This window comes from Urocitellus parryii, chromosome 12 (genome assembly GCF_045843805.1).
Source record: "Urocitellus parryii isolate mUroPar1 chromosome 12, mUroPar1.hap1, whole genome shotgun sequence".
Classification (NCBI taxonomy): Eukaryota; Metazoa; Chordata; class Mammalia; order Rodentia; family Sciuridae; genus Urocitellus; species Urocitellus parryii.
Window position 1 is genome coordinate 12245870 of NC_135542.1, and position 20466 is coordinate 12266335.

General features: G+C 44.5%; 1 protein-coding gene and 1 non-coding gene across 2 annotated transcripts in view; one reads left to right on the forward strand and one right to left on the reverse strand.

Annotated features, from left to right (window-relative positions):
* Positions 1–8706, reverse strand: part of Vwa3b (von Willebrand factor A domain containing 3B) — a 187079-nt gene extending 178373 nt beyond the window's left edge. The window contains exons 1-2 of the mRNA XM_026379299.2: positions 8559–8706; positions 2416–2658 (exon numbers count right to left, since the gene is read on the reverse strand). Of these exons, the coding sequence (XP_026235084.2) occupies positions 2416–2599 (184 nt within the window). The 5' untranslated portion in view covers positions 2600–2658; positions 8559–8706. The remainder of the gene's footprint in view (positions 1–2415; positions 2659–8558) is intronic.
* Trnat-cgu (transfer RNA threonine (anticodon CGU)) lies at positions 1853–1925 on the forward strand. The gene has a single exon. It is a non-coding gene; the product is annotated as a tRNA-Thr (tRNA).
* Positions 8707–20466: the final 11760 nt, after the last annotated feature.

Consider the following 20466-nt stretch of genomic DNA (forward strand, 5'->3'; position numbering starts at 1 on the left):
ACATATATACTGCCTAACGAGTATTTATGGAATACACACTCTTTTCAATTGTGTCAGATGCTTGCTGAGTCAGATGTTGAGCCGTAAAGCAAATCTCCGTCAATGTCCAAAGTCTAAAATTTTGCATGTTATGTTCTCTGACCTCAATAGAGTTAAACTAGAAATTCAAGAAAAACTAGATCTCTTTAAAAGCCCTAAAATATTGGGAAAGTAAACAACACAATTTTAAACATTTATCAAAGAAAAATATCCCAAGAGCCAGACACAATGGTGCATGCCTGTAATTCCAGCTACTCAGGAAGCTGAGGCAGGAGGATCATCATTAAGTTCGAGGCCAGCCTGGGCAACTTAGTGAGACCCTGCCTCAAAATAAAATCTAAAAAGGGCTGAGAATGTAGCTTAGTCGTAGACCACCATGGGGTTCAATTCCTAACATCACCAAACACACACACACACACACACATACACACACACACACACACACACACACACGAGAAAGAAGTATTTTTAAATCAATAATAGTTTTCAACACTTCCAACCATTTTTTATGGCATTCAGTTAGAATAAAGCTTAGAAGCATGTTTGTAATGTTAAATGATTATACAAAAAGAGAAAGTTATATCAATTATATAAGTTTATACCTTAAAAACCTAGAAAAAAGAACACACATCCAAAGTAGATAGAAGGAAATAAATAATAAGGTGGATATTAATGAAATAGGAAAAAACAACTCAAAATTGACTTTTTTGAGAAGATACACTGCTACTAAGACTTACTAATGAAAAAAAAAGGAGAGAAAGCACACATTATCAATATCAGGAAACCACACTACGGTTCCTACAGGTATTACAAGGCTGTTATGGAAATAATATGAAAAGCGCTTTCTTGATACATTAGAAAACGTTGATGAAATGGTCAAATTCATGAAAAACACAAAATTGGCGTGGTAAAACAGAAAACCCAAATAGCCCCATGTTGATTCTTAAAAAATCAAACTCTTCCCACAAACCAAGCTCCAGGCCCAGATAAGTTTCCATTAGTGAGTTCCATCACACTTCTAAAGAAAAAAAAAATATATTATCGATCATGTTCCAACACCCACAGAACATAGAGAAGAAAGGAATACTTCCCAATCATTTTATGAGGCATAATCCTGTCGCTGAAACCTGACAAGGATGTTATAAGGAAAGAAAATCACAAAGCAATATGTCCCTGATGAACCTAGACGAAAAATCCCTAGTAAAATACAAGGAATCACTATTTTGCTAATCTTAATAACTAAATTATAGTTGCAAATTATAATTATTTGAAAATGAGATCAACCTTTCTGTTTGTGTCGTTATATGGGAATCCCACAAGCCCTGATTCTGGCGTACTGCCACTCAAAAGGTATTTAACAGCACAAGACCATATTAACCCATGGGGAAGGGTAATTAAGAAAGCACAACTGAGGCCCAAAGAGCCAGGTCTTGCCATACAGGTGGGCCTCCAGATGGCTCTATAACAGCCACACGCCTAGACCATTCACAGTACCGGTATGGAAAAGGTCTCAAAGGAAGCGGTGACCCACTTGGTTAAAAAAGAAAGAAAGAAATGGTATTACTAGCTGTTGAATAAATATTTGTTTGATTGATTGATTGACTGACTAATTCAGAATTACTGAGTAAAATCCTAGTAACCGTAATTAGATCAAGGAGCATGCGCATCAGGTGAATGTGCTGGACAGGGCAGTTCCTCCCACTTGCTATCTCACCCATGGTAAAATACTCTGTGATCCCAGTTCTCAGACCCTGTATTTCTGTACCAACCCAATTCAGTATATCATTAAAAAAAAAAAAAAAAAAAAAGGACTGGGGATATAGCTCAGGTGGTAGAGTGCTTGCCTCGTAAGCACAAGGCCCTGGGTTCAATCCCCAGCACTCCCGCCACCCCCCCCCCCAAAAAAAAAAAAAAAAAAAAAAAACCTTATACATGCTCATGCTTCCTACAGAGAAAAGTGCCCCTGGGAGCTAAGAACCAGCATTCCAGCCAATGCATTAAGAAAAACTTGAACCATGCTCCCTGAAATCACACCCAGCTATTGTCTTCAGGAATAAGGGGATTATTTCAATCAATCTCAAAGGGGTTCACCGCCCAAGGGATAAGTAAGACATCTGCTGGGGTATGGATAAATACAAATTACTTCTCTTTATTTTTCATTTCATCTATAAAAATGAAAGAATGAAATTTAGCATTACTCAATGAGAATATGGATTGACAGCTGTATTTCTATATAATATACATTAAGGGTGTGAGAACAAGGATTTCCTACTTACAGAGATGTCAGATTAAAGCAAGTTCAGGGACCTGAGGTTCTCGGGGAGCCTTCAGGATGGACCCAGCCTGCAGCATGCTGGCTGGGCATGAGTACTATACCTTCACAGTGTGGAAATCCAATCTGCGACAGAATCTGGTTCAAGGTCAATTTGTTGCTCTTAAGTCCATGCAGTTGAAGCCACTTCTCAGATGAAATGAGACTCTGTTCAACCAATTGTGTCTTGATGTTGCTCAGTCCCTCCTGTCTGTGCAGCTGCTGTTTAGATGAATCGGGTTCCTCCATCTCTGAGTCAAGATGCAAGTCACTGGGATCTCCTGAGTCAAATTCAGACTTCCTGAAAACTTGAAAATAATCTCAAATCAACAGAGGACTGATTTAATGAAAATTGCAGTACACTCATGACATGCAATTCTATTTACCAGTTAAAATTACAATATAGATATACATTTGTTGGCAAAGATATCCACATATATTGCTGAGAGGTACGCATAAAATGCAATACACACACAGAGAGAGAGAGAGAGAGAGAGAGCGCACGCACGCATCTAGAAGGATATATGCCAACAAGTTTGCAATAGTTATCTATATGTAGCAGAAGTATGGGTGGTTTTTGCCTTTTCTATATTGTTTAAATTTTTCTTTTCACCTTTGCAAAAATGCATATTGCTTTGTTTTGTTTGTTTTGCTTTATTTTGCTTTGTTTTGTTTTGGGGTACTGGGGATTGAACTCAGGAACACTCTAGGCCCTGGGTTCAATCCCCAGCACTGAGACACATCCTCAGCCATATATATAATTTTTTAATATTTATTTTTCAGTTTTTCGGTGGACACAACATCTTTATTTTATGTGGTGCTGAGGATCGAACCCAGTGTCCTGCGAATGCCAGGTGAGCGCATTACCACTTGAGCCACATCCCCAGCCCCCCTATTTTAAATTTTATTTAGAGACAGGGTCACACTGAGTTGCTTAGCACCTCGATGTTGCTGAGGCTGGCTTTGAACTTTCGGTCCTTCCTCCTGCCTCAGCCTCCCGAGCTGCTGGGATAACAGACAGGCACCATTGCACCCAGCACATATTGTTGGATATTGAACATTTCTAAAATAGGAATTGCTTTTATAAACAGAAAATCTCTCCCTAGAAACTGCATCACATGTCTGTATCCCAATTATAACCACACCTGACATTTTGCACCCACAAGGATATAGAGGAAGTGTGCATGGTCTGCAGACGGAGTGGCTAACTGGGGACTGGTGGCAGGCAGAAGCAGATCTCAGTTGGGCAATAATGGAATACATGCACACATCTTCTCAGAGTTTGATTTTCTGGGATTTCATTCTAAAATTGGACTGAAACATTCTGGTTCATAGAACCAGGTATTCTGGGATCAACTGGACACAAAGCAATACGCAACCTATTAAACTTATCTCAACTCACCTAAATAAAGTAGTATACACAGGGGAAGGGAATGGCCACACTGTAGTGCAATCCTTTTTTTTATTATTATTATTGGGAATGAACCCAGGGGTATTTATCCACTGAGCCACATCCCCAGCCCTTTTTATATTTTATTTAGAGACAGGGTCTCCCTAAGTTTCTCAGGGCCTCGCTAAATTGCTGAGACTAGCTTTGAACTTGTGATCCTCCTGCCTCAGCCTCCCAAGCCTCTGGAATTACAGGTGTGCACCACCACGCCTGACTGTAATGCAATCTTAACCCACCACGACTGAGTGGGGCCTGATGACTTGGAGGAAGTGTGAAAAGTTCTGCTTACATCTATATCCAGAGCGTGATGCATAAGAAGGTTGCCTGGACCGTAAAACTTTTCAACAACAAAAAACATTCCCTTTTCCAAAACTCTTTTCAGAAATATTTATTTTTTAGTTGTAGTTGGACACAATACCTTAATTTTATTTACTTTTATGGGGTGCTGAGGATTGAACCCAGGGCCTCGCATCTGATAGTTGCGTGCTCCACTGCTGAGCCACAACCCCAGCCCTCTAAGACTCTTAACTGTATTTCCTAAATCTCAATACTATGATGAAAACAGTCTTGAAAATTAGTATCAGATCCTCGTTTCCCCAGTGTTGAAGATTAAACACTGGAGAAAAACTGAGGCAAGAGCAAAAAAGCAAATTTTATTGGAAAGATAGAAGAGAGAGAGAGAGAGAGAGAGAGAGAGAGAGAGAGAGAGAGAGAGAGAGAGAGAGAGACACTACCCATCCTCCAGAGAGGAAGCTGCCCCTTTATAGATTTCAGGTTTCCTTTCTTCTCAGGTGTACCTGACCAAAAGGTGGGAAGAGAGCCACCCAGGGATGGTTGGAAAGTGTGATCCTCCCCGTTCTGGGACACTGTTAGCAACCAGGTGATGGGAATTGCTATCTACTCATTTCCTTTTCTTTGTTAATCTGCTACCCCTTCTTTGCTCTGTCTTATTGACATGGAAATTCAGTCAAACACAAAAATCAGTTGGACCCAAGCCAGGGAGGCCTGTGTGCAGAGAAGTTAGTAGTGCCTCCGTGGTTTGCCAACACTTATTTAACAAGGTGGTGTGTGCAGTTATAATAACCTCAGGAGGCAGGCACTATTCTTAGTCCCTTTTTGCAGATGAGGAATCCAAGACAGCCCAATCTCACGGCTGGTAGCAGGTGTAACTCTGATTCTCACCCCGGCCATTCATCCCCAGCGTCTGTGTTCTGTGGCTTTTATTATAATAGAAACAAGGGCAGCAGCTTCCACAGTGGCCAGGCACTGGGCGGAATCCTTGATGAGCACTGGCCCACAGATTCCTCATAACCACACAGTGATGCTAACTAGAAACTATGAGAATAAAGAACTTGATTGCAAGTTCTGCCATGGCCAGTAAGTGGCAGAAGCAGGAGTCCAAGCCGCTGCTTTACCACTCTGTTATCTTTAGAGCCAACCTCCTCCAGCCTGATTCTATGGGACAAGCCTACAACTGTGTTCCAGTAGAAGCACATTTTCTTAGGGTTCCTGGTCCTCATCCAACACAGATAGCATTAACCTTTATTCTCAGAGCTCAGGCTCAACGTGCCTCCTGGCTTATCGCTCTTGAACTTTTAACTTTTCCATGTCAAGTTGTGTATGACTTTGTGTTGTTCCCATATGTTGACTTCCAAAGGTATATACATTCGTACTGTTAAAGAACCCACTTTCTCCCTACAAGGCTCAATTTGATTAGTGTGTTACAAGATTATTTGGAGAACATGACAGAGAAGCAGAAAAGTTTAGAATCCAAACTCAGTGTAAGCCGGTTCTGCCACTTTAGGAAGTGATTTTACCTCTTTACCATAGCAACACCAAAGTGGCACGCCCTAACCCCAGGTTACTCGAAGGATCAAATGTGATGTAGGACTTAGGCATGGATAAGCAATTACTGCATGGAAAGAGCTGTGTGCAAAGAAACCATCTAAAAGCCATTTTCCTTTAGTGTTATATGTTGTTTCATGGCATCCACTTTTTTTTTTTTTTTTGAACCCAGGGAGATATAACCCCTGAGCCACATCCCCAGCCTATTTTGTATTTTAGTTAGAGACAGGGTCTCACTGAGTTGCTTAGCACTTCACTTTTGCTGAGGCTGGCTTTGAACTCGCGAATCTCCTGCCTCAGCCACTGGGATGACAGGCGTGTGCCACCAAGCCTGGCTCATGACATCCATTTTTATTTCAAGTACCTTTTTAATCCAAAATTTCCAGTCATTTTGAACTATGAAGTTCAGAATAAATCACAGATCGTGAGAACAAGGGCAGATCAATAGGCTTCAACTTTCTTTGGGGGAATCTGTCCACAAAGGCTACAGCTAAAATTCTTTAAAATTGGGTCAATTGTTCCTATAGAAACAAGGAAGGGAAGCTCAGAAGAAAGATTTCTTTACTATTTCGTCATTTCCAGTTAATCTTCCTCTTCCCTAAAACACACCCACTCCTACATTCTTGCCAGAGGGAGCTACATGTCTTGGGTTTAAAAGGGAAGAGGTTTTACTTCTTTATTTCTGCTTTCAAATTTTAATTAATTTTAAAAGGACACATTCTTGATTCTAAACCAAAGGTAGCCAAATTCCCCAGCTTAGCTCAGGTATACATCCCCAGTTCCTTTGGGGATTATCTGACTTTTTATTTTATTTTTTTTAAGGTGGGATTGGCTCTATAACATCTGAGAACATGTATGATTCACTCTGACTCAAACCTCAGCTCCAGAGTTTATAGCCTGACAATACCTGTACTGTCAGACATGAAAGGAAGTGGAAAGTGGAACAAGCCAGAGAAAACAAGGAAGAAAAGAGAAAGGGTATCTCCCAACAGGAGGGATCTTCTACTCAAATGGGATTTAAAAAAAAAAAAAAAAAAAAAAACTATTCTAAGAGCAAGAAAGCCTGCCTGGAGCCAGGATTAGCAAAGGAATCCCCATCCCACCCCATCAACACACAGCCCCCCACCCATGCTTTTCCCACCTCCAAGCTAATCTCCAGCATTCTGTGGGGAGTCTCAGCCTCCAGATCTGGCATCAAATGCTGCCTCTCCAGATCCCCTTTACTTTGATACTTCATCTCTCTGGCCTGGGACACTTCTGGTGTGTCCTCTCTAGACTAGAAGAAGGTTCTGCGGCTGCACTGGCAAACTCTAGGAAGGCTCTCAGCACAGTGCCTTACATACAGCAAGCGTGTTGTGTAAGTGTTGAGAAGAATTAAATCCATCACTTGGAACTTACTGACAGAATCCTGATTTTTTTTTTTCAAAACCAAGTAAAGATTCACAATTCTAAGGAGGCTAAGAATGGGAAACAGCTATCTTTTTAACTCTAGACATTATATTCTGGACATAAGTAGACTATTTATTTACTACTATTATTTAGGTTTTATCATCTGTGGTTACTTACAAATTGGGAGACCAAAGAACCCAGAAGTCAGAACAATGTAACACATTCCATTTTGAACATCGTCCAAAGTTTTAAAAGTTATGCCAAGAATCGTGGAATTTGAAGAAAGAGGAAGGGATTTCCTGAGTCAGAGGAGGAAGTGAAAGAGGAAAAGATGGAAGTGAAAGTCTGAGCTGAAGCCTTGGGTAGGCAAAGCTTTTGGAGAAAACAGAAAGTTTATGGCTTAAGTCCAAGGGCCACAACCAAAGGAAGTAGGGGCTCCATGTCCTTCCATCCCTGCTGGACTTCTGCCTGTCCTGGGCACCCAACTGATGCCCCACAGCTGCTTTGGGGTGGTGGGAGTCCCATGCCCTACACGGTCATATCCTATGTGGTAAGAGGCTGAGAGGCAATGCAAGACTTAGAGTTCATCAATTTGGCTTCAGCATTTGGTAAGCTTTAGGATCAGCCTCCCAAACTTCCTATTCTTGGTATCTTCTGAAAAAAAAAAAAAAAAAAAGGTCTAGGCGAGGTGGTTATGTCTTGTGATTTCTGAGAGTTCTGAATTGTCATGCTCCCAGAAGAAAGGACACTGAGCCTGACGCTCCTTGATGTACTTTGCTGCAATTCTTTACAGACCCCATTTTTCAGCCCTTAAAAGGCAAGGCCAGGCTGTGATCATCAGAGCCAAAAATGTTGGCTGCAGTGAGGAGACTCAAGTGGACTGTCCCAGGATTGAGAAAATAGGGGCAAGAAGAGAAAACCTAAGAATAATTAGAGAGCTTTGGGGGTGGATCCTTGCCGAGAAGAAAGAAAGGCACAGCTCTTGAGGCGATGAAACTACATGGAAACTAAAGCTAACTATTAAGTTTTATGCCCATATAAAAAGAGTCCAAGAAAGTGGTGTGATTGTGACACCACGTGTGGAATGGCAGGCAGCCAGAGGCCTTTCCGGAACTGAAATCTGTGGAAAGCTTTAGTGCAAAGCAGATCACTTTGAGGTTTTATTTATATTGATCATTATTTATTAGAAATTAGTTTTCCAAAGCCCAAGTGGACTTGGTCATCTTATGTTGAACTGTGGCATAGACAGAAACCTGGGAGCTAGTTCTCTGCCCGAGTGGCTAAGCTTCTGCAGGGAGCAAGGTGCCAAGGGAAAGCTCTCTAGGGCAGGATGGGCAGGTACCTGTCCCTGGACTCGACCCGACACCCACAGTTAAGTGAGCATGGGGAGGTCGCCGAGCACTTGGGAGGATTGCAGTTCAGCTAGGAAGCTCGGCATCCTTCCAAGTTTTCCCCCACGCCACCTGATGGAAAGCTCAGCGCCTCGCAGGTCCGGGGGTGGCAGGGTTGGTGTCCCCCACTTACGAGGCAATGTCGGAGGGAGGGCAAGCGGCTCCGGCTCAGCAGCCCCCCACCCACCCTCCAGGGCCCATCGGACCCGAGAGGGCGGGCGAGGTAAGCCTCTTGCTAATGGGCAAAGCCGAGGTTCCGCCGGCTGCGCGAAGGTTCAGCGGGTCCACGTCTCTGTTGTCCAGGCGTTGCCGCGGTTGCTCGGACACAGCCAATCACGGCGCGGCTCGCGGTCCGGCCCCGCCCACAGGGCGCGCCCCAGGCAGCGGAGTGGGCGGGTCCAGGGCCCAGTTCCCGGGAAAGGAGGGAACGCGGGCGTCCGCCCCCTCCAGGGAACCCTCCCCACGCAGGGGCCACGCCCAGCGCACCGAGAGGATGGCTTTGTCCCCTGTGCCTACTGTCATGGGAAAAATTAGCAGTGGGGAATATTAATGAATTAAGTTAACAAATAAATATGCAGAGAGTCCGGGGAAGGAGCCAGGCTGTTAGCACTCGCCCCTGCGTGGTTTTCACCTCCTCACTGTGAAGTTGTGTTCTCTTCCTGGTGCAGTTGAGGGAAAGAAACTTGAAATAGTAGCGTCAGTTACAGATGTTCAGCCACCAGACATGGGTGGAGCTGAGACAGAAGGAACAGAGAGCAGCAACTTAGCAAATCTGCACTGTTACAATTGCAACTTTAGGATGTTGCAATGTTACTTTGGGTTGCAGTTACAAAAAAAAAAAAAAAATCTTATCATTAGATATTAATATTCCTGTAGGCAGTCGGTCACCGTGGTGCATGCCTGTAATCCCAGCAGCTCGGGAGGCTGAGGCAAGAGGATCACAAATTCAAAGCCAGCCTCAGCAATTTAGCAGGACTCTAAACAACTTGGTGAGGCCCGGTTTCTAAATAAAATACTAAAAAGGGTTGGGGACGTGGCTCAGTGGTTAAGCACTCCTGGGTTCGAGCCCTGGTACCAAAATATATTTCTGTAGGCATTATTTCCCCCATTCGACTTTATTTTTAACCCTTGTTTTAGTTTTGCCTCATCAAGGGTTCAGAATATATACCATGATTTTTCAGGCACTAGTACCAGAAAAAAAAATGTGCTTATGAAAATCATCCTTAAATCCTGAATAAAAGATCCCACAGGCAAGTATTGCTTTTAGTATGGGGTCTGTTACGCTGTGATTTCGATTTTCAAACTGAAGAAGTAACGTGATCATTTGTAGGTTTATGAGTCAACGATCTAATAAGACACAATTAATATTAGAACTAAGTAATTCTGTCCCCAACAGAAAAGTCTACTTCAACCACAGAGATTTATTCCCCCCCCCCCTTTTTTTAGGTGCTCTTATAAAGAATAGTGAAAAGTTTCACTTCGGATCACAAATCATTCTAGAAAGTTATAAGATTGTACAGCATTGGCCCTGAAAATGACATCTGCTGTTCATACCACTGAAAACCAAAGACTATTTAAAAAAATCTTTAAACTACACAGTACTAAAGAATCGGTTCACCCAATACTAACCCCCCAAGAGAGACTAACTAGTCCCTGCCTCTAAGTACGGCTGGCTTTTCCTAGGCCACCCCTTTGATCGGGATTGCCACAGCCTGGGAAATACAGCTTTTCAGGTCCTTCAGGGAAGCCTTCCCTTGGAGGCTCCAACCCCAGTAATTGCTCTCCGCCTTCTGAGACTGGGAGGAGGACCTATCAGTACCACATTCTCAGCGACCATATACACTCTTGTGACTGCCATTTCCTTGTCATTTGACCTTTGTGCTGTTTACTTTTCAGGTCGGGTGGTTTTTCTTTTTCTTTATACAAATCTATCCCTGACACTGATTGGATGATTGAGATCTTTGGTGGGGGCCAGAGAGTGATAAATGGAATGAAAAGAGGAAAAGCAATTTTCCAAAACCCACTACAAAAACTGGAACTAGAGGAAAGAGAGAGAGCGCATTCAAGGGAATTGTATAGCAGTGTGTGGAAGAGCCTGAGATGGAATTGAAAGGGTGGCCCTCTCTCTGAAGAGAAGGGAGGAAAGGGGCACATGGAGCAACTGGATCAGGCAACAGTCTCTGTTAAACCCTTTTTAGCACTTTTGGGGAAGGGGGTTTTGGTCATCTTGGGCAGCCTTGGGAGAGGTGGGTGGGGCCAGGGGAAGGCAGAGTCTCAACAGACATCTGTCTATACAGATGTTTCTCGACTCACAATGGAGTTACATTCACAATAAACTCATTATGATAAGTTGAAAATATTGTAAGTCAAAAATGCATTTAGCTGGGCTCAGTGGTGCACCCCTGTAATCGCAGCAACTTGGAAGGCTGAGGCAAGAGGATCACAAGTTCAAAGCCAGCTTCAGCAATTTAGCGAGGCCCTAGAGAGACCCTGTTTCAAAATAAAACATTTTTAAAAAAAGGCTGGGGTTGTGGCTGCATGGTTAAACACACTGCATTCAACTCCCAGTGCCAAAAAATAAATGTATTTAATATATCCAATTTCCCACACACCATAGTTGAGCAACGCAACACACTATAGAGTGTCCGCTTCGGACGGCGCCACCCCCCCTCCCCGGTGAAGGTATCACAGCATCTCATACCCTGTAGCACTAGCCCAGAAAAAGACCCAAATTCAAGACTCAGATGTAGGTTCTGCTAAACACCTATCAGTTTTGCATCTCCCTAAAGTTGAAAAATCACAAATCAAACATCCTGAGTCAGGGATCACCTACACTTGATGTTCTTGGGTCCAGTGTTCATTATATGGGGAGGGAGTGCAGGATCCTGGCTGTCACTCTACCAGTTTTCATGAGGAACAAAGCTTTTAGGCATAAGTCTTCCATCCTTGATGATTATAGTGTTCGCTTCTACCAGATGGAATCAATCCTTATAAGTAATAGCCAGAGCCCGGCAAGGCGGCACACACCTATAATACCAGCGACTCAGAAGGCTGAGGTAGGAGGATCATGAGTTTGAGGTCAGCCTCCACAACTTAGCAAGACTCTTTCTCAAAATAAAAAGGGCTGGAATGTAGCTCAATGGTAGAGCAGCTGTGGGTTGAACCCCCAGAACTGGGGAAAAAAAAGAAAGAAAGCTAGAATTTACTGAATTCCAAACTCATGTTCTAAGCACTTTAAATATATTATCTTATTTAAAACTTAGAAAAGCTCCACAAGGGAGCTGTGAAAATATCTCCATAGGTAAATAAATAAACTGAGATGTAAGATTCAGTAACATCTCGAGGGCCACTTCACTAATAGTTTCAGAGTTTGAATCTTGGCCCCCTGACTCTTCACTTTCTCCTCTTAATTATATGCTGTATTGATCAATTGTTGGTTTCCATCTTCTCCAAAAGTAATTTTGTGTCCTCTCAGCTGAAGTGCTCACTGAGAGCTGGAAATGGAGCCCCAGCAAAACCCCTGCTGAATGGATCTATAACAGGACACATTTTCATCTCAAAGGACATGAAGCAGCTCTGTTTCCTAATTCCCCTTCCCTCCCACAGGGCTTGCTAACAACTCCTTGGCCTCAGGGCCTTGCTCTTGAAGGAACTAGCTGCCTGGTAGACCATCTATCATATCGCAATCATAAATTAAGAAGGTGCAAAAAATATTTCATATAAACACCAAAAGTCCCACATGCTTGACACTTTTAAATCACTCTTCAAAATAGATACCAAGACTAAAACTTGGCAAAGACTCTGCTCTTGGGATGAGCTTTTGAACATATGGAAATGGCGTTCAGGAATGGGCTGAATCTTGCCTCGCCCTGGTCATCCTCTTCCTAGGGTTCCTGGGAGATGTGGACAAAGGCATAGGGGCCTTAAGGGTCCTCCTTCTCCTAGGTGACCTGCAGCCCTGCGTGAGGACAGGCTAGACCCTCTCTCCTTCTGTGCTCAGATCTTTGCACCAGGTTCTTCCCAAGCCTGGAGGGGAAATCTGGACTGCCAGTGCTTCTGTGAGATCAAGAGGGAGAGGAGGGTCTGCAGAGGAGGGAGAAGCGAACTAGAGCCCATCACGCATGAACGTAGTACCACCAACATCCTGGACTCTGACCCACTTACATCAGGATGCCCCCCTCCTGGAAGACTGAGGAAAAGAACATGAGAAGACAGAACACTCCCATCCACGGATCTAAACACAAAATTCCTAGGTAAAATGTTAGCAGATTGAATTCAGAAGAATATTTTTTAAACAATTACTTTAAAAAAGAAAAAGGAAAAAACAAGGATTGAACCCAGGGGCATTGAACTATTGGCTTTGGACTTGCAATCTTCCTGCCTCAGCCTCCTGAGCCACTGGGATTACAGGTGTGTACGACCATGCCCAGCTAAATAATTTCTTTTTTTGGTGGGGGTTGGGGGGTGGGGGAGGACATGAGAACAGGCTACTGGGGATTGAATCCAGGGGCACTTAGCCACTGAGTTACATCTCCAGCCCTTTTTTGGATTTTATTAAGAGACACAGTCTTAGGCTGGGATGGTAGAGCGCTAGCCTGGCACATGAGAGACCCTGGGTTCGATCCTCAGCACCACACAAAAATGAACAAATAAAATAAAGATATTGTGTCATGTATAACTAAAAAAAAATATTTAAAGAGAAAGAGAGACAGTCTTCCTGAGTTGCTTAGTGCCTCACTTTTGCTGAGGCTGGCTTTGAACAGGGGATCCTCCTGCCTCAGCCTCCCAAGCCTCTGGGATTCCAGGCATGTGTCTGGATAAACAATTGCTTTTTCAAATATAAAAATGCATACATTGTCTGTGAAGCATTCCACTTCTAGATTTCTTCAGAACAGACAGAGGTCTTCTTTGGGGTTTTTGTTGTTATTTTGTTTTGGAGTTTGGGGGAGGGATGCAGAAAAGGGAAGCCCCCAAAAAAGCAACTGTGACTCCATTTACTGAAGTGAGTGTGTTTGTTGACTGTATAAAATCAAGGGCCTGGTACATGGGGCCCCACGTGGATTAGATGTTTATATGTCCCCCAAATTCATATGTTGAAATCTAATTCCCAGTGTCGTGGTATCTGAAGGTGGGGCCTTTGGAGGTAGCAAAGTCATGAAGGTAGAGCCCTCATGATGGGAATAGTGTTCTTACAAGGAGAGGCCAGAGAGCTACATCACTCTGGCCACCATGTGGGGACACAACAAGAAGCTGGCATTCTGAAGCTTCCCAAGAAGGCCTTCGCCAGAACCTAACCATGATGGCACCCTGAGCTCAGACTTCCAGCCTCCAGAGCTGTGCAAAATAGATCTATGTTGTTTATAAGTCACCCGGCCTCTGGTATGCGGCTCTGTCAATCTGAACACAGTCAGGGCCTACTGTTCTTTATTCACTCACCCCACACATGGGAACCTCGTGACTGCACAATTGTAGTAAGATGGTCTTTCTTTTAACTACAACTTACAACTGGAGGCTTATTAACCAAACATTGTAAACCTGACAAACACGAAGTGTTGGGAGCAGTGACTGACTTTTGGTTCTTGAGCTGTCCTGGGACACAGGCAATACCTCTCCTGGGAACTTTCAGTGCGAAGGTGCCCATTAAAGATTGCCCAGTTGCTATGGTGACACCCTGTTCAAAAGGAGATTCTGTACCAGCCAGAGAACTATCAGTTTTTGACCTTGAAGTTCAGACACCAGCTTCCCAGGGGTAGAAAATTGTGGGCAGAAGCTGATAATCATAATTGGGCTGCTCATACCTATGATCTTGGTTTTGCTTGTTTTGAAGAAATAATAACCTTTTTGGTTTTAAAACTTATGTAGTAAATGTTCTGAGCTGGTTCTGGGTCACCGTCTCCCTCCCTGCTGGAGTTTAGTGACCCACCAAGCCCCAGCTTTTTCTCTATTTGTGTGTCTGTTTGTCTTTTCTTCGTCTTCTCATCGCCCCCTCTGGTACCTGAATTAATGGCCATACAGGTGGCAGCAATTAATAATTAAATAATTCCTGTCATATAGAACCTCACCAAAATACAGTAAGAATGTGGAAGGGCTGAGAACCAGAGAGGCTGGGCCCAAACCCTGCTCCTGGGTCAAGTCGATTACCCTCCTGAACCCTCGTGGGTTCTCGTTTGTCAGGGATCACGTGGTTCTGAAAGGTTCAGGTGGGAACGCTGGCCAAACCCCCATTCTCAAAATGACCCCATTTATCTGAGCTTGAATCTGTGGGAAGGGGCTTGGATGAGCTCTGAGGCATAAACCTTCCTCCTGGACCCAGGGCTGTGGGCGAGACAGCAATGCAGGCTGCTAGAGCCAGAGGACCAGGATGGGTTGGCTCAGAAGACACAGCTCACGGTAGCACTTGGAGGGGCTTCGAGGAAAAGGGCTGCAGAGAGACCTTGCAGAGGTTCAGGGGAGGAGCGTGATCAGCCTGAGTTTTCCTAGAAGTGATGGTCTCGTTGGTCAGACTGACAGCACAGAGATAGAGAGGGAAGAGCCAGGTGGAATGCAAACCACCAAGAATGGTGCCACCGTGGTCCTGCAGCAAGGCAAAACAGTGAAGATGGCCCAAACCACAGGTGTGGCCAAGGGGCCAAGCAAGCCCCCTGGGATGGCGTACTGGCCTGGAGTTTAAGAGAAAACAGGAGCACCAGGGCCTGCGTGCTCAGGAGCGTGGCCATTGAAGACATCCGCTCCCACCCCAGCCCAGGTTGGATTAGGCTTAAACTGGGTCCTGGAAGTAGAATTTTAACCTGAGTGCATCTCTAGGAGGCCTTGTGTTTTCTGACCTGACCTCTTGGCATGCTCTTCCCCCAGCTAGGCATTGACTCGCCCCTCACCACCTTCTCACTGAGCCCTTCCTTGACCAGGACCCTGGAGATTCCAGACATCTCCTGCCTCCTCAGCTCTCCATCGGCCCTCCCTGATGGCCCTTCTCCGTAGCACACATCTCCAGCTGTCTTGTACAGCATCAGTCATTTTGCTCCTGTCTGTCCCCACTGTTTGTCAACTTTGCTGCAGATTGGCAGGGCCTGGAACAGGGCCTGATACGCAGTAGGCCCCCAAGGCGTCTTTGTGAAAAGATGCGAGAAGCCTAAATCCAGCTGCTCTCCTTTTAAAGGATGTCTCACGGGGGGCCACTTCATCACACTAACTGCGCTTGTGGACGTGCTTTGAGCAGAGAATCCCATGGAAAGACTGGTCTTCCTCTCAAAGAGTAGAAACAGAGGGGTCAGCCGTGGGGCTGCCCCGGAAGCTTTAGCTCAGGGACAATGGTGCTCTCTGCAGTACCAAGCAAACCCAGACATCAGATTGCTTCAAGCACAACGGAAGTTCGTATCTTCTTCAGATAGAGGCCAAAAAGTGATAGTCCTCCAAGCAGTGATCTGCGGAACCAGGCTTCTTAATGTCTTTTGGCTCTGCCATCTTGATCAACAACTTTGAAGGTGGTTGTCTCACTCAATCCAGCAGAAGGGAAAGAAAGCTGAAGAGAGTTAGGGGGAGGTTTCCATGGGGCAGACCTAGAAGAGACATTTGTCCCTTTTGCTTAAACCCCATCGGCTAACATGGAGTTCCAGGGCCACAGTGACTACCAGGGAGTCTGGCATATGAGGTCTAGCTGAGTGCACATTGGGAGAAAGATGTATGTGGACAGTCAGCCAGTCTCTGCCACACAGGCTGGGAACTGGCCTTCCCTCGGTGTCCCCACAGGGTTAACCCAGCACCTCGGAGTGACCATAGCACAGAAAGCTCCCGGGACTGGCAAGTCAGTGGTATGCAGGCCCTGCTCCAGCCAACGGCGTTATATGTTTACCATGTCAGATATGTTCCTGTTCACATCCACTGAAACTGGTTAGACTCGTGTTATGTGATTGAATAAAATTAGTGAAAAATAAATACTAAAAGGGAAAAAATTATATGTCTATGAAACTCAGGGTGAATGCTTTGGAAATACCATGCCGCTGTCTCAGACCATCTTCTCTTACTCTAACAGAATACCTGAGACTGGGAAATTTATAAAGAAAAGAGGTTTATGCTCCTCATGGCTCTGGGGGCATGGAAGTCAAGGTCACCATATCTGGCAAGGGCCCCGTGCTGTGTCATAGTATGGGGGAGGGCATCAACAGTAGCAAACAAACAAACAAAAATAGACTCACTTTGTCACCATCTGCTCTAGAGATAACTAATCCAGTGTCACAAGAGCAAGAACTCACTCCGATGGGTATGGAGCCATTCACGGGGCCTCCACCCAAATTCCTCCTACCAGGCCATACCTCCCAGCACTGCCACAATGGGACCAAGTCTCAGCATGAGTTTTGGTGGGGACAAATCTTATCCAACCCATCACAGTCAAAAAGTAACTGCTATTATTTTCAGAGTAGGTGAGACCCTCCTACATGACTGGGGACAGGAAATAAGGAGACATGTCAACCCACAAGTGTTCCGATCCCAAACTGTCTTGCAGGTATCTTGAAGCTCTATTTCCACGTTATGGAGAGTGGAAGTGGAAATCATCGGTGTCTGGGTGTCATCTGTGAGAGAAAGAGAAGAAACTCTGACCAGTGAACGATTTTTCAAAGAGAAAATCTTGACCCTGATCAAAGTTGAGGAAAAAGGAAAAGGACACTCATTCAGATATAAAAGTGAATTCATGTCAAAGATCTTATTCCATGTATCAGATGAAGGAATGGGCAAAGAAGAAGTCAAAACAGAACAAATCTATAAGGAGTCATGTGGAATGGAAAGTGCAGATGGACCCAGACCGACTTTTCTCCTGGGGAGAGGAAAGTCAATCCTTAGCTGACGAGGCAGTTTGTACGTCTCTCAGTTACCAGCAAAGTATAGATTTTTACAATAGCTCTGACAGATCAACTTGATAAGGCAGAGGGGGCACTATTAATAATGCATAGTTTTCCACTAAAGCACATTTTTTTTCCCCCTGCAACCCAACATCAAAACACGGGGGAATGAATACATCCATCTGAGCCAAGTTAGAGGAAGTCGGCGAGATCTGTGTGTCAGTCTTTGGTGAGGGTTCCTACATTTTCAATTAACTGGTTAATGATTAGCCCCAGTTCCTTGGATCAGAGAGTTTCAGTTAGACATCTTTCACGGGTCTTCTTTTACTGGGCAAAAGGAGTAGAGAAAAGTGTTGATGTTTCCTAGTTTAAAAAACAAAACAAGAATTGATTCTCTTTTCCCACTGTAGAAACCTGAAAAAATGAATCCAGAATCACTTAAATAAAAGGTTTTAAAGGCAAGAAATAAATAAATGTGAGCAACCCAGGCACGGGAGGCACAGCTCTCATCTCAGCTACTTGGGAGGCTGAGGCAGAAGGATCCCAAGTTTGAGGCCAACCTTGGCAACTCAGCAAGACCCTGTCTCAACATACAAATTTAAAAGGACTGGAGGGGCTGGGATGGTGGCTCAGCGGTAGAGCACTCTCGCCTAGCACAGGCAGGACCTGGGTTCGATCCTCAGACCCCATAAAAATAAAGGCATTGTGTTGTGTCCATCTACACCTGAAAAATAAATGTTTTTAAAAAGGACTGGAGATGTGGCTCAGTGGTACAGCCCTTGCCTGATACAGGTGAGGCCCTGGGTTCAATCCAATACCAGAAGGAAGGGAGGGAGGGAGGAAAAGAAATTAGACACCCCCAGGAGAGGCCCCCAAGGATGCCCCCTTCCCCTTCAGTGGCACCAGGGAAAGTTGCCTGCTAGGGACAAGGAGCAAAAGATCAGAGAGGCCAGGCCGCTCTGCCTATTGGAGACTGGGATCAGCAGTTTTTACAGGAGACAGCATTTTAAATCACAAAACCCAGAGAGCATCAGCAGGTGGGGTGTGGAGAACTTAAACCTGGGACAAGTGCATCTCAGTAGATGGAACTCCTTCCTTTTCATGGGTTTTAGTTTTCAATTTTCAGGTCTTACCCTGTCAGATGTCAAAAAAGAATCGTAGCAATAGCACCAATTTCAATGCCAATTTTCTGGTTTTGATAGTACGCGGCAGCTATATGAGGTGTTACCCTTGGAAGCTGAGGGGAAAGTATGGGGAACTCTCAGTACTATTTTTATAACTTCCTGTGACGTCTACAATTATTTAAAAATAAAAGTTTAAAAAAATTAAAAAAAAAAAACAGTGGCCCATGTTCCCAGGCTTATGTAGATTAGTTCATGAACTTTGGCTGACTGTATCTTATTCCTGAAAGACAGAAGTGCAACTTTTTTTGGGGGGGTGGGGGGGAAGTACTGGGGATTGAACTCAGGGGCACTCAGCCACGGAGCCACGTCCCCAGCCCTATTTTGCATTTTATTTAGAGACAGGGTCTCACTGAGTTGCTTAGTACCTCACTTTTGCTGAAGCTGGCTTTGAACTGGCGATTCTCCTGCCTCAGCCTCCCAAGTCCCTGGAATGACAGGTGTGCACCACCACACCCAGCCAGAACTGTAATTTTTTTAGGGTGTTGGGCCCATTGTGAGATCAGATACATTGTGGAAAAAAACAGGTTTTTTTTTTTTTTGAAAGGTATAAAAGTAGTCTTCTTGAGAGTATTGGAACTTCTTCTATCAGCATTCTAAGGATGATCATTAAAAAATTCACAAATAGAAATGCTTTTTTTTTGCAGGGGAGGTGGTATTGGGCAGGAAGATGACAAGTTCAAGGCCAGCCTTAGCAACTTAGTGAGTCCCCGTCTCAAAAGAAAAGAAAAGCTTTTTTATACCTTCCAGGAAAGGCAAACCCAAGAAATAGCTTCCTTCTGCAGATAATAGTCAAGAGTCTAGTTTCCAGTGAAGAAAAGACCTGAGATTTTCTTCTTTATAAATGTATTCAGAGATTTGCAGGAGACTGCTGTCCACATGCACAAGCCTAAACCCAGCCTGGGGCTGATGGTGCAAGTGTCCTTCAAAAGAAGAAAGGCATCGAGTGCCCTAGGGTCGCCACAACTACGGGGAACACTCTATCCTTGTCCCCCTGGCTCTCTCCATAGCCAAGCACGGGCTCTGTCAGCACAGCAGTGGTCCCCAGATATGCCTCTTGACTCGAAATGTCAAACTGCAGCTGAATCACAAATGGAGCGTACATTTAAAGGTATGCTCTCTCTCCCCTCCTTCTGGCTCATCTGGTCCTTTTCCTGGAAGCATTTCTCTTTGTTCCTACTTTAGAGATTCACAGTTAGGAATGGAGAAGACTTCCTTGGAGACTGAAGAAGCTACTTCACTGAGAAGAATAATAAAGAAGAACACAATGGTCTATGACGATCCTCTTCAGTTTTTAGTGCTAGGAGAGGGATCCTCCTGCATGCTAGGCAAGCACTCTGCTCCTGAGCGACAACCCCCAGGCCTGTGACCATCATCCTTTAGACATTCACAGTGTTGGAGATTGATCCCAGGACCTCACGCATGCTCACCCAGCCCTCAGACTTCATCGTTTAAAACACACTCGTCCTAAGAAGCAGGGAAAGTAGCTTTTAATAATGTGTGAAATGGTTTTGTAGAGTGCAGAAAGCATTTTATCTGGTGTGTTTCAGGTGGTCTGGGTGCCCTACAGCTCTCCAGGGTGCAAAATGTATTCTTTTGTCCCAACTGAATGGGAATCATAGAGGGTGTGCTTACTGTAAACAGATGCCTTTCTTCTTCTTTTGCGGAGGGGTATCGCGGATTGAACTCAGGGGCACTTAACCACTGAGCCACATCCCCAGTCCTATTTTGTATTTTATTTGGAGAAAGAGTCTCACTGAGTTGCTTAGTGCCTTGCTTTTGCTGAGGCTGGCTTTGAAATTGTGATCCTCCTGCCTCAGCCTCCCAAGCCTCTGGGATTATAGGCCTGTGCTACTACGCCAGGCCAGATGCCCTTCTTCTGACTTTGTTTTGTATGTAAGACCCCAAGTCACAATTCTTTCTGTAAATAGAATGAACAGATCCCTGGTGAACCCTCAATAGAATCTGTAGCTCTAAGTGAAAGAATGCTATCCTGTCTTCCAGAAAGCAATTTCTATCAGAAACC